The 13,682-nt window shown below is 39.7% G+C and overlaps 1 protein-coding gene across 4 annotated transcripts in view; it reads left to right on the forward strand.

The window, feature by feature from the left end:
* Positions 1 to 13,682, forward strand: part of akt3a (v-akt murine thymoma viral oncogene homolog 3a) — a 484,690-nt gene that overhangs the window by 421,807 nt on the left and 49,201 nt on the right. For 3 of the 4 annotated variants that reach the window (XM_072264837.1, XM_072264838.1, XM_072264840.1), the window contains one exon: positions 1,820 to 1,948. The exons of the other annotated variant lie outside the window; for it this stretch is intronic. In XM_072264837.1, the coding sequence (XP_072120938.1) occupies positions 1,820 to 1,948 (129 nt within the window). The remainder of the gene's footprint in view (positions 1 to 1,819; positions 1,949 to 13,682) is intronic. 4 annotated transcript variants of the gene reach the window in all.

Genomic DNA, 13,682 nt, shown 5'->3' on the forward strand with positions numbered 1-13,682 from the left:
CATACATTCAACCCATACATACATTCATATACAATTGTGTAATGTATTTAATAATTGCTGCAGTTCAATTAAAACTACTTGAATGTATGTGGTGCTTTTTACAAATATATATATATATATATATATATATATATATATACACACACACACACACACACACACACACACACACACACACAGAAAGAGAGAGAGAACTTGTCTTAAACTAAAAATAATTGCTACACAATTGTAGGATTGATCAGAAATTTGGTTATCAGTGTTTTAAACATTTTATCATTTCTTAATGCATGCATTACTAAATGACAATAAAAGAGGACTGCGTGTCCTCATAATCTAAATCTAATCTAAATTGGTTACTGTAGGACCAAGTAACTGAAGAGGTGGTGAGTTTTGGTAAAGGAAGTGAAGCAGAAGGATATAGGGTACAAAGAGGTACAATGGAAGCCAGTAAATTAGGTCCTTTAAGATAACTATTAGGAAGAAGAAGGGTTCTAAATAATCTATAAACACAGAATTGTTACAGGAAAGAATGCTTCAATATAAAGACTAACTGAAACATAGAATTTATGGTAAATAAAGTAATAATGAAGATCTAGAAAAGTGATAGGGTCTTAGGCAAGGAAGAGGCACTTTCATTGTTTTTAGATTGTTCTGATGATGGAGAAATAAGTTAAATAGCCACTTAACTCCAAATCTTTATGGCTCTTGTGCTGCTACTATTGGCTGCAATCGAAGCTTGGCTAATTCATTTAATCCTGTTGAAATGAGAATTGGTGTCCTTTAGGAAAAAACACATTTTGGTATACAGAAAGTGGAATGGAGATTTAACAAGCTTGAGATAAAATTTTGCAAGTAATCAAAAGGCAGTGCTACAAGAAATGAATATTTGTATTTCTTTTATCATTTTAGAAGATGCAGTATTTAGTGCTAGCTGATTTATTTTCTGGTAGCATGGTATGAATTAATTTTAATGACTGTCAGAAGGAAAACCTGACATTATATATGCCATTATTACAATTTGTAAAATGTATTGAAAAATTTAGGCGTCTTAAGTACCTTATGACTCTAGTCTAAACTTGTTACATAAATTGTGGCATGGTTTATTTTCTATAAACATTTTGCTCAAAAAATATTCTTTCTCATTGTGAGGATAGTAGGTTAACGTGATAACCCTGTTGTGAGCTGGCATAGAGATGAAGGAAATTGCTATTTGGCCCTGTGTTATAACTTATGGTAGGCAGACCAGTGTGAAAACTAATCAGATTAAATATTCTTTCCTATTTCTTAAAATGTAATTTCTGTTATTTGTCAGAAGGGGAGGGTAATGACACTGCTACAGTTAGCTTTTCGTTGCTGTTTCGTTTTATTGAAAGTAACTCGAGATATTTTTTGTTTTCCTATTGGCTTTGGAATTCTCATGATCTTTTTCTGTGTTATCCTATCAGTGATATAATCCAAAGTGCCCAAGAGTCATATAATATCAGTAGGTCAAATAGGAGCTGTGCAAGCTGTGCCCCTTTCGTATTTTTTGTTTTTGTTTTGTATTTTACTACTCTGGGTACTTTAAGCCAAATTATTTGCTCTTTCAAATGTAATTTCACTGCTCTGTTCAGAATGGAAATATAGGAAATGTGATTCAGTAAAGAAAGTGATTTAAAAAAAAATCAAGATTCTCTGTATCTTTTATTCTGCTTAAAAGAACAGATATCTTAAACAAAATCACCTCATCATGAACCACCTCTTTGATTCATTGTAATAGGCCTGGTAATAGTTGCTACTTTTGTGTAACAGCGAACAAATTGATTTTTTTTGTTGTTAGTTGGAAAATTTGATGCTAGACAAGGATGGGCACATCAAAATCACAGATTTTGGACTGTGTAAAGAAGGAATTACAGATGCTGCTACCATGAAAACATTTTGTGGTACTCCAGAGTACTTGGCTCCAGAGGTAGGATCATTATAATTTTCCAACTGATTTATTCACTAATGCATTTCATTTTTATGTTAAAATACTGAAGGACTTTTGTTCATAATAATACATTTTAAAAATATAGCAACTTAATGCACAAGGCTAGTTTGATCTTTCATTTGTGAAACATGATGTGGAGAAGTCTCGTTTCATTTCCTTAACTTGCATTTTCTTGAAGAAAATTATACAAAGTCCTATAAAACGTGGTAAGATACACATTGTTGTAATTCTTAATCGCTTTTTCTAATTCAGTTTTCAATTCTCTAAGCTGAATAGAGAACAATTGAAAACAAATTGTTCCATTAATTGTGAAAGAACGTCACAAGAAATCTGCTGGGCAGACTTAGCTGGTTGAGCAGCACCTGTGTTGAAAAGGAACTGTCAAAGTTTCAGGTTAAAATCTTTCATCAGGACTGGATGTGGAGAGGGAAATTAACCAGTGTGAGGAAAGGAGAAGCAGTGAGACAAGCCTGAGATGATTGGTGCACTGGTGGGTGGGGGCAGGGAGAGGGAGGGGTGGAGTTATGAGACATGATAGATGGAGGCAGACAAAAAATAAAGGCAGGTTGAGCCAGGATTTGGGGGGGGGGGGCGCGGGGGTGGAGGTGAGAGTGAAGCTGGCAATGGAAAAAAATCTTGATGAAACTCTAAGTGACTGTTTAGAAATTGAGTTAATTATTACAGCTGCTACTGACATCTTGTTCTTCAAACTGTGGTTAGAAATGCAGTCTGAAATTATTTGAGGGAAATCAGGATCATAAACTAGTTGGTTCAAGTTCAATAGTATTTGCTTTAACTCTTGGTCCTAATTTTGTGAAACTGATTTTTAGCCTTTTGTACATTCATTTAATATTAACATAATCTCAAATTCCTGTGTCCTTTTTCGCTTTCAAAAATTATATCTGAATGTGTTGGATAGTAGTTGTCAATAAGCAGAATTTGATTGGCTTTACTCTATATTTCCAATGAGCTGTAAAATCCAGAAGTAGCGGTCCATTTGTGTTTTATGTGATCTGTTTTTGGGTTTATATTTGATAAGTTTTACCAATGTTGGATATAACAGTATTCGAAAAAACTTAAAAGACGCAAGTTAGAAATTACTGAATTGAATTGACTTTATTTCTTACATCCTTTATATACATGAGGAGTAAAAATCTTTACGTTACGTCTGTCTAAATGTGCAATGTGCAATCATAGTAATTTATAATAAATAGAGCGATCAATATAGAGTACACTCAAATCAGCGTGAGTTCATCAGACTGATGGCCTGGTGGAAGAAGCTGTCCCAGAGCCTGTCGGTCCTGATTTTATGCTGCGTTACCGTTTCTTGGATGGTAGCAGCTGGAGTAGGTTATGGTTAGGGTGACTCGGGTCCCCAATAATCCTATTGTTTACACACCTGTCCTTGTAAGTGTCCTGAATTATGGGAAGTTTGCAACTACAGATGCACTGGGTTGTCTGCACCACTCTCTGCAGAATCTTGCAATTAAGGGAGATACAGTACCCATACCAGGCAGTGATGCAGCCAGTCAGGATGTTCTTAATAGTGCCCCTGTGGAAAGTTCTTAGGTTTTGGGGGCCCATACCAAACTTACTCAACCGTCTCAGGTGAAAGAGGTGCTGTTGTGCCTTTTTCACCACACAACTGGTGTGTAGAGAACACGTGTGGTCCTTGGTGATGTAGATGCCAAGGAGCTTAAAGCTGTTTACCCTCTCAACCCCAGATCCATTGATATCAATAGGGGTTAACCTGTCTCCATTCCTCCTGTAATCCACAACCAGCTCCTTTGTTTTTGCGACATTAAGCGAGAGGTTGTTTTCTTGACACCACTGTGTCAGAGATGACTTCTTCTCTGTAGGCCACCTCGTTATTGTTTGAGATAAGGCCAATCTGTATAGCGCTGTAGAGAAACAAAATGCAAGTTCCAAGATTTCCCCAAGCAAGGCAGAGAATGAGATAATGGAGAATAAGGGGCTACTTGGAAAGCTAATGAAGTCCATTGTTCCAAATTTATTAATGACTAGTGAAAATGACATTGGCAGAAGACTAGGACTAAGATGCTGTGATGGTTAGTAAATAATGCATGGCTGTGGCAGAGGTTCAAAGCAAGAGAATTGAGAAAAATATAAAATTGTAGTGGAGCAGCATGGAAGCAAGTCCTCAGGTAACTGAGTTCATGTTTGCCATTGTATACCTAACATTACTAATCAAATTTCCAGCACTCAATTCGAGTTACAGTGTTTGTTTAAACATTTGTTAAATGTCATTAGAGTACTTGCCCCCCTCTCCCCCACTTTCAGCTAGTGCTTTTGAGATTTCGCAATCTTGTGTGGAGAAATATTCCAAAAATATTCGGGCAAAGACCCTTCTTCAGGACTTGTATAAATGTGTGTTGGAGAGTACATTGACTGGTAGCATCATGTCCTGGTTTTATAAATGTGTGTTGGAGAGTACATTGATTGGTAGCATCATGTCCTGGTATGGAAACACTAATGCTCTTGAACAAAAAATACTACAAAAAGTAATGGATGCAGCCCAGTCCATCATGGTTAAAGCCCTCTCCATCATCGAGTACGACTACACAGAGTGCTGTTGCAAGAAAGCAGCATCCACCTTCAAGGACCCCCACCATTCAGGCCAAAGCTTTCTTCTTGCTGCTGCCATCCGGAAAAAGCTACAGTAGCCTCAGGACCCACACCACCAGGTTCTCGATATTTATTGCTTATTTTTTTTCTTTTGTATTTGCATGTATAACACCCTGGTTAAGATTTTTACTGCTATGCTGTAGGTATTTCATTTTAGCAGTTCTGTAAGAGCAGTGTATTCTGCTTTCGGCTTTTTTGGGTTTGAGCTTAGATAAGAGGCTTCTTATTCAACTTAGGAATGTGCTGTCAGCTAATCAAGATAGTGGAATTGGGAGAACATTCTGGAGAGCAGGGTGCTGTGTTGAAGGTCTTTGTGGGCGGGAGATGGAAGAAGACAGGGAAAAAATGGCTGAGGATGACATCCCTGTTGCACAAGATGCTTTGTGCAGATGAATGACTTCAAGTAGGAAGAACCAATACTCCTGTAGGAGACTTGTTTGTTTGAGATGGATTTCAAGCGATGTTCAAAAGGTGGTGTGTGTTTTCACGCAGACCAAGGGTCCAGTGCACAAGTGGCAGTCAAGTTCAAGATGACCACCAACTTAAGTGCATATTTGACTGTTTAAGAGTAATGGGCCCCTTTTGTTTTTTTTTTGCTTTTTTTCATTTATTTAATAACTGTTCGCTTAAATTAACATTCTTAAATATACTCCTTTATAATTGTGTGCAGTGTACAATCTGTTATTTCTTGCCGGGAGCAGTAAATCACACAGCATTCACACAAACCGGGGTTTGGGTGGGCGAGACATTCCAACCTCATGGATTTAGCGGGACCAAAGTTGTATACAGCCTAGATGTACAAAGCCAGAGAAAGGTGGGTTTATCACCGCAGAATCCAGTGTCTGTTAGCGAGGTGCTAATGAGCTGGTTTTCCTGAGATGCCCAGTATAAGGGGGTTTCACATGGTTTGTTGTCTTTTTCACATTGGTTGTTTGTCCATCCTGTTGCTAGCTATTATGCTTATTGAATTTGCTCTGTATTCCTGCGAGAAATCGAATCTCAGGATTGCATTTAGTGACATAGTGACATTTATGTACTTTGATAATAAATTTACTTTGTATTTCAATAATTATCTGGCTTAACTTTGATCCCTTCATGAACAAACATACTGTTAATTGGCTGTTCTGCAGTTATCTCACACTTTTTCTGTGGCTAGAGTAGATTTGAAAATGTCTGTCAGAGCCCCACCAATCATCTCCTTTGCCTCTTATAGCATCGTCGGATAAATCCCATCAAGCCCTGGGGACTTGTCTAACTTTTAAGCCTCCATTGTAATTTGTGTTAAATTTCAGCATCCCTCTACTTGAATTCCTTAGCTTGAATATTCTTTTATTCAGTCAAGGGATGTGGCAGCATTTTAATTGCCCATCCCTAATCTTGAATGCCCTTGGTGGTGAGTACATATAAGAAGTATTCATCTATTCTCCAACTTCAAGAACAAATTGCCTCACTGGTCCCTAATGAGACCAGTTGTTTCCCTGTTTATCCTCTAGCCCTCATTATGCTCATATTTTTTATTGAAACATTACTTAATCTTGCTCACAACTGCTATTTTCTGTCCCAGTCTTCACTTTCCTGATTACTGTTTTGTTAAGCTACCTCCCACTCCCCTCTTAGTTTATACTCCTGTAAGGCCACTCCTGTTTCAAGTTTTAGAATATCAGGATTGTTCCTTGGTAAATGAATACTCTGTGTGGCATGTCACAGACATATCATTAGTTGGTTGTCATTAGTTCACAAGTAAAGGTGGTGAAGAATATTATTTAAATCTTAAATGGTTTTCAAAGTTTTTCAGTGCAATTTAAAATGCAATTTAAAAAATCCAGTTTGATAACCTCAAAAGTTACTTTGCATGTGAAAATATTTTTTAGTAGTCTAGCACTCAGTGTAGCTAGACAAATAACTTTGGTGCTGTGTGATATTTCTATCATGTGTTCTTTGGGAAAATGGATTCTAAATAATGGCAGATGGTGACAGATGGTAAAGGTGATGCAGGCAGTTGTGAAATCCAATAAAATCTTCGTGGAGCTGTTTTAAAACAGTAAGATTCTGTTTTTGCCATTATATATTCTTTTTTGATTGAGACATTTTTAAATACGTTACCATTGGTTGTTTGTATATAATGCTTAGATAATGAACCATCAATTAACTACTCCTATCATCAATGCTTATATTAAAATATCATAGATTGGAAGAAATTTGTAAATTTAGAACTACCATCCTTCCTTTTTTCTTTCAATGTAAGTAATGATATAATCCTAATCCTTTAGAGTATTTCCACAAGCCAGCAATGAAGATTTTAAAAAAACTTTGTTCATAAAGTATTAATGTAATGTGAGTAGTGCTGGCAAAGCCACTATTTATTGGCAAGCCCCAATTTACCTTGAGGAAGTACAACTAAGTTCTTAACTGCTGTAATCCAGGATGTTATGGGATTCACACATTGTTGCTGTACAGAGTAATGCATGTGAAAGAACTGCAATTTTCAAACTGCAATGTTTAATTACTCAGAGAGGAACCTTTAGGGTGTAGCATCCCCATGCATGTGCTGTCCTAGCCCTTCTTGATGGTCAAGTCCTTGGTGTGTGAGGTGTTGAAAAACCCATTGCAAATTGCCAGAGTGCATTTTGTGGGTGGCACACATTGGACCCATGCTGTGCTGGTGGGAAAGGATTTTTAGGGTTGAGGATCAAATGCCATTTCAGTGGGCTCCTTTGTCCTAGATGTTGCCAGACTTAAATATACACTCAGGTGGAGTAGAGTTTTCTTTGCATCCTACACTTGTATCTTGCCCAATATGGTGATTTTTATTCCTGCAATTATAGCTACTGAAATCTCTGGTTAGTGGTGACATTGAAGGTGAGTAGACTCTTGGACACACTAGAGTCTAAAGATGCTGGAATCTAGAGCAAATATTAAACTGCTGGAGAACTCATTGGGTTGAACAGCATTTGTGGAAAGGAAAAGAGTGTATTGACTTGTGCCAAAATCCTGCATCAGGACTTAAACTCTTGTTAGATGTTCATTATTTTACATCTGCATTACTTGAATGTTAACAATATGGGTGTTAGTCTGACAGAGCCTTTAAATTATAAAATTATTTGGAACAGATCATGTAAGCAGAAATCAGTTCAATAATATTCTAGTTGTGTAGATAACAATGCTATTAAACTCTCTTTGTACAGTTTTTCCAGCTGTGCATTATGTATCATTGTTCCTTTCCATTTTATCTCAAGTTTGAATCTTCGAAAGAGCACATTCAGTGGGTAAAGTATATATTTTTTAAAATATTTGATTACAGTCATAAACCTGTATCCATAAACACAAGAAATTCTGCAGGTGCTGGAAATCCAGAGTAACACATGTAAAATGCTGGAAGAACTCGACAGGTCAAGCAGCATCGATAGAAATTAATAAACGGTCAACGTTTGAGGCTGAGACCTTTCTTCAGGACTGGAAAGGAAGGGGAAAGATGGCAGAATAGAAAGGTGGGGGGAGGATATCGAGGACTAGCTAGAAGGTAGTGCAGTGGATGTGATCTATATGGATTTTAGTAAGGCATTTGACAAGGTTCCACATGGTAGACTTATTCAGAAAGTCAGAAGGAATGGGATCCAGGGAAGTTTGGCCAGGTGGATTCAGAATTGACTTGCCTGCAGAAAGCAGAGGGTTGTGGTGGAGGGAGTACGTTCGGATTGGAGGGTTGTGACTAGTGGTGTCCCACAAGGATCGGTTCTGGGACCTTTACTTTTCGTGATTTTTATTCATGACCTGGATGTAGGGGTAGAAGGGTGGGTTGGCAAGTTTGCAGACGACACAAAGGTTGGTGGTGTTGTAGATAGTGTAGTCAAAGATTACAGAGAGACATTGATAGGATGCAGAAGTGGGCTAAGAAGTGGCAGATGGAGTTCAACCCGGAGAAGTGTGAGGTGGTATACTTTGGAAGGGCAAACTCCAAGGCAGAGTACAAAATAAATGGCAGGATACTTGGTAGTGTGGAGGAGCAGAGGGATCTGGGGGTACATGTCCATGGATCCCTGAAGGTTGCCTCACAGGTAGATAGAGTAGTTAAGACAGGTTATGAGGTGTTAGCTTTCATAAGTTGAGGGATAGAACTTAAGTGTCGCGAGGTAATGATGCAGCTCTATAAATCTCTGGTTAGGCCACACTTGGAGTACTGTAACACACATTAAAAATTGCTGGTGAACGCAGCAGGCCAGGCAGCATCTATGGGGAGAAGTACAGTCGACGTTTTGGGCCGAGACCCTTCGTCAGGACTAACTGAAAGAAGAGATAGTAAGAGATTTGAAAGGGGGAGGGGGAGGGGGAGATCCAAAATGATAGGAGAAGACAGGAGGGGGAGGGATGGAGCCAAGAGCTGGAAAGTTGATTGGCAAAAGGTGTGTGAGAGGATCATGGGACAGAAGGCCTAGGGAGTAAGAAAGGGGAGGGGGTAAGCCCAGAGGATGGGCAAGGAGTTATAGTGAGAGGGACAGAGGGAGAAAAAGGAGAGAGAGAAAAAGCAATTATAATATTGGAGTACTGTGTCCAGTTCTGGTCGCCTCACTATAGGAAGGATGTGGAAGCATTGGAAAGGGTACAGAGGAGATGTACCAGGATGCTGCCTGGTTTAGAGAGTATGGATTATGATCAGAGATTAAGGGAGCTAGAGCTTTACTGTTTGGAGAGGAGGAGGATGAGAAGAGACATGATAGAGGTATACAAGATATTAAGAGGAATAGATAGAGTGGACAGCCAGCGCCTCTTCCCCAGGGCACCACTGTTCAATACAAGAGGACATGGCTTCAAAGTAAGGGATGGGAAGTTCAAGGGGGATATTAGAGGAAGATTTTTTACTCAGAGAGTGGTTGGTGCTTGGAATGCACTACCTGAGTCAGTGGTGGAGGCAGATACACTAGTGAAATTTAAGGGACTACTAGACAGGTATATGGAGGAATTTAAGGTGGGGGGTTATATGGGAGGCAGGGTTTAAGGGTCGGCAGAATATTGTGGGCTGAAGGGCCTGTACTGTGCTGTACTATTCTATGTTCTATGAAATGGGCTGTGAATTTAAGAGAAGGGTGGAAAGTTGGAGGCAAAGTTGATGAAATTGATGAGCTCAGCATGGGTACATGAAGCAGCACCAAAGCAGTTGTCATTGTAGCGCAGGAAGAGTTGGGGAGCATTACCAGGGAAGGTTTGGAACATGTACTGTTTTATGTAGCCAACAAAAAGGCAAGCTTAGGTGGGGCCTATATTTGGGTGCCCATGGCTACCTCGTATTTGGAGAAAGTGGGAGGAGCCAAAGGAGAAGTTGTTGTGGGTGAAGACCATTTCTGCCAGATGGAGGAAGTGATGGTGGAGGAGAACTGGTTGGATCTTTTGTTGAAAAAGAAGCATAAAGCTTTAAGGCCGCCTTGATGAGGGATAGAAATGTATAAGGACTGGAAATCCATGTGAAAATGAGGCAGTCAGGACCAGGAAATTGAAAGTTGTGGAGAAGGAGAGCTTGTGAATTATCCTGGATGTAGGTGGATGGGACTGAACCAAGGGAGATAGATGGGGTCGAGGTATGCAAACATGGGTTCAGAGAGGCAAGAGCAGGCAGATACAGTGGGCCTACTCAGACAACCAGGTTTGTGGATCTTGGGTAGAAGGTAGAAATGAGCAGTCCAGGGTAACTGAACTGAGAGTTTGATGGCAGTGATTTGGGCTTCTCCAGAGTTGATGAGGTTAGTGGTGGTGTTGAAGGCAATTTTCTGATGGTCCAGAATGTTTCTTTTCCCCAAGAGGTAAGTAAGAGGAGGTGTCTGACAGATGCTGTCTGGAGGTCAGTTCACCACACTACAACAGCACCCTTTTGGTCTGTGTGTTTAATGGTAAGGTTCTGATTGTTGTGGAGGGCTGTGATTGCAGAGGGGTTAAGGTTTGAGGAGGAGTGAGGAGTGCTGAAGTTGAGCTGGTTATGAAAATAGACTGCTATGCTGTCTTTATGTGTAGAATGACAGGATTGTTTCATGATGAAATATAACATTGGCATGTAGCAGATACAGTGGCATGCAAAAGTTTGGGCACCCATGGTCAAAATTTCTGTTACTGTGAATAGTTAAGTGAATAGAAGATGAACTGATTTCCAAACGTCATAAAGTCATAAGGCTTCTACAACAGGACAATGATCCTAAACACACCTCAAAATCCACAATGGACTACCTCAAGATTGCAAGCTGAAGGTTTTGCAGTGGCCCTCATAGTCCTCCAACCTAAACATCATCGAAAATCTGTGGATAGACCTCAAAAGAGCAGTGCATGCAAGATGGCCCAAGAATCTCATAGAACTAGAAGCCTTTTGCAAGGAAGAATGGGGGAAAATGCCCCAAACAAGAATTGGAAGACTCTTAGCTGGCTACGAAAAGTGTTTACAAACTGTGATACTTGCCAAAGGGGGTGCAACTAAGTACTGACCACGAAGGGTGCCCAAATTTGTTTCGGGCCCTTTTCCTTTTTTGTTATTTTGAAACTGTAAAAGATGAAAATAAAAAAGTAATCTTGATTAAAATATTAAAGAAATGTATCATCTTTAACTTTATGCCTTTTGGAAATCAGGTCATCTTTTACTCGCTTAGCCTTTCACAGTAACAGAAATTTTGACCGGGGTACCCAAACTTTTGCATGCCACTGTATGTTTATGAAAATTATTTGGATTTCAAAGGCCTTATAATATCTATAGTGCATCAATACAGATTGAATAACAATCAGGTTTCATATCACTGGCTTATGTCGGGAATATATATAATTAAGTAGTGCATTGGAGAGCAAAAAATATGAGGTAATATTCAGAGATCTCATGGCAGAGGGGAAAAATGCTGTTTTTAAAACATTGAGTGCGTGTCTTCAGGCTCCTGTCCCTGTTCCTTGATGGTAGCAATAATGGATTTGGCTGAGTTTACAACCTTCTGCAGTTTTTTCCCATTCTGTGCAGTGACCCCTCCATACCAGATAGTGGACCAACAGTTGGAATGCTTTCCATGGTACATCTGTAGAGATTTGCTAGAGGCTTTGGTGACATATCGATTCTCCTCAAACTCGTATTGAAATATCGCCACTCCGTGTCCCCTTTCTAATTCCATCAGTATGTTGGGCCAATGATTGATCTCCAGATATGTTGACACCTAGGAACATGAAACAGCCTTTCCTTTCCACTCCTAATCCATTGATGAGGACTGGTGTGTATTCCTTTGACTTCCCCTTCCTGAAGTCCACAATCAATTCCTTGGTCTTACTGATGTTTAGTGCAAGACCGTTGTTGTGACATCACTCAACTAATTGATCGATCTCATTAGTTGGAGGGAAAGCCAGTTGAATTAATAAAATACTCAATACATACTAGTTCTGTTTGGTTCTTCCAGCTGTTGCTGACATTAAGCATCCTTTTTAAGAGATAGTTCTAGAAAATAAATTAGGAAGCTGCTTCATGAAGTTGAGAATGTAAAGAAATAAGAATTTTTCTTTGCAATTAATAATACTTTCTAATTTGCAATATATAATAGTGATCAAAAATTCTATCTCCTTTACCACAGCATTGGAGAGGAATAGGAACAGACAAGTTAGGAGAGCATTTAATTGGAGTAAGAGGAAATATGAAGCTATCAGGCAGGAACTTGGAAGCATAAATTTGGAACAGATGTTCTCAGGGAAATGTATGGCAGAAATGTGGCAAATGTTCAGGGGATATTAGCGTGGTGTTCTGCATAGGTATGTTCCAGTGAGACAGGGAAAGGATGGTAGGGTACAGGGAAAGGATGGTAGGGTACAGGAACCGTGATGTACAAAGGCTGTTGAAAATCTAGTCAAGAAGGAGATTGCTGAGCCTTTGACAATGATCTTTGCATCATCAGTGGCGACGGGAGAGGTTTCAGAGGATTGGAGGGTTGCAGGTGTTCCTTTATTCAAGAAAGGGAATAGAGATAGCCCAGGAAATTATAGACCATTCTTACTTCAGTGGTTGGTAAGTTGATGGAAAAGATCCTGAAAGGCAGGATTTATGAACATTTGGAGAGACATAATATGATTAGGAATAGTCAGCATGGCTTTGTCAAAGGCAGGTCTTGCCTTACAAGCCTGATTTAATTTTTTGAGGATGTGACTAAACACATTGATGAAAGTAGAGCAGTAGATGTAGTGTATATGGATTTCAGCATGGCATTTGACAACGTACCCCATGCAAGGCTTATTGAGAAAGTAAGGAGGCATGGGATCCAAGGGGACATTGCTTTGTGGATCCAGAATCGGCTTGCCCACTGAAGGCAAAGAGTGTTTATAGACGGGTCAATTTCTGCGTGGAGGTTGGTGACCAGTAGTGTGCCTCCTGGATCTGTTCTGAGACCCCCTTCTCTTCGTGATGCTTATAAATGACCTGAATGAGGAAGTGGAGGGGTGGGTTAGTAAATTTGCTGATGACACAAAGGTTGGGTGTGTTGTGGGTAGTGTGGAGGGGTGTCAGAGGTTACAGAGGACATGGAAAGGTTGCAAAACTGGGCTGAGAAGTGGCAGATGGAGTTCAACCCAGATAAGTGTGAGGCGGTTCATTTTGGTAAGTCAAATATGATGACAGAGTATAGTATTAATGGTAAGACTCTTGGCAGTGTTGAGGATCAGTGCGATCTTAGGGTCTGAATCCATAGGACACTCAAAGCTGCTGCGCAGATTAACTCAGTGGTTAAGAAGGCATACGGTACATTGGGCTTCATTCACTGTTGCATTGAGTTTAAGAGCTGAGAGGTAATGTTACAGCTATATAGGACCCTGGTCAGACCCCATTTGGAGTACTGTGCTCAGTTCAGGTCACCTCGCTACAAGAAGGATGTGGAAACTATAGAAAGGGTGCAGAGGAGATTTACAAGGATGTTGCCTGGATTGGGGAGCATGCCTTATGAGATTGGTTGAGTGCACTTGACCTTTTCTCCTTGGAGCGGCGGAGGATGAGTGGTATCCTGATAGAGGTATATATGATGATGAGAGGCATTGATCATATGGATAGTCAGAGGCTTTTCCCAGGGCTGAAATGGCT

The sequence above is a fragment of the Mobula birostris genome, chromosome 8 (genome assembly GCF_030028105.1).
Source record: "Mobula birostris isolate sMobBir1 chromosome 8, sMobBir1.hap1, whole genome shotgun sequence".
NCBI classification, from domain to species: Eukaryota; Metazoa; Chordata; class Chondrichthyes; order Myliobatiformes; family Myliobatidae; genus Mobula; species Mobula birostris.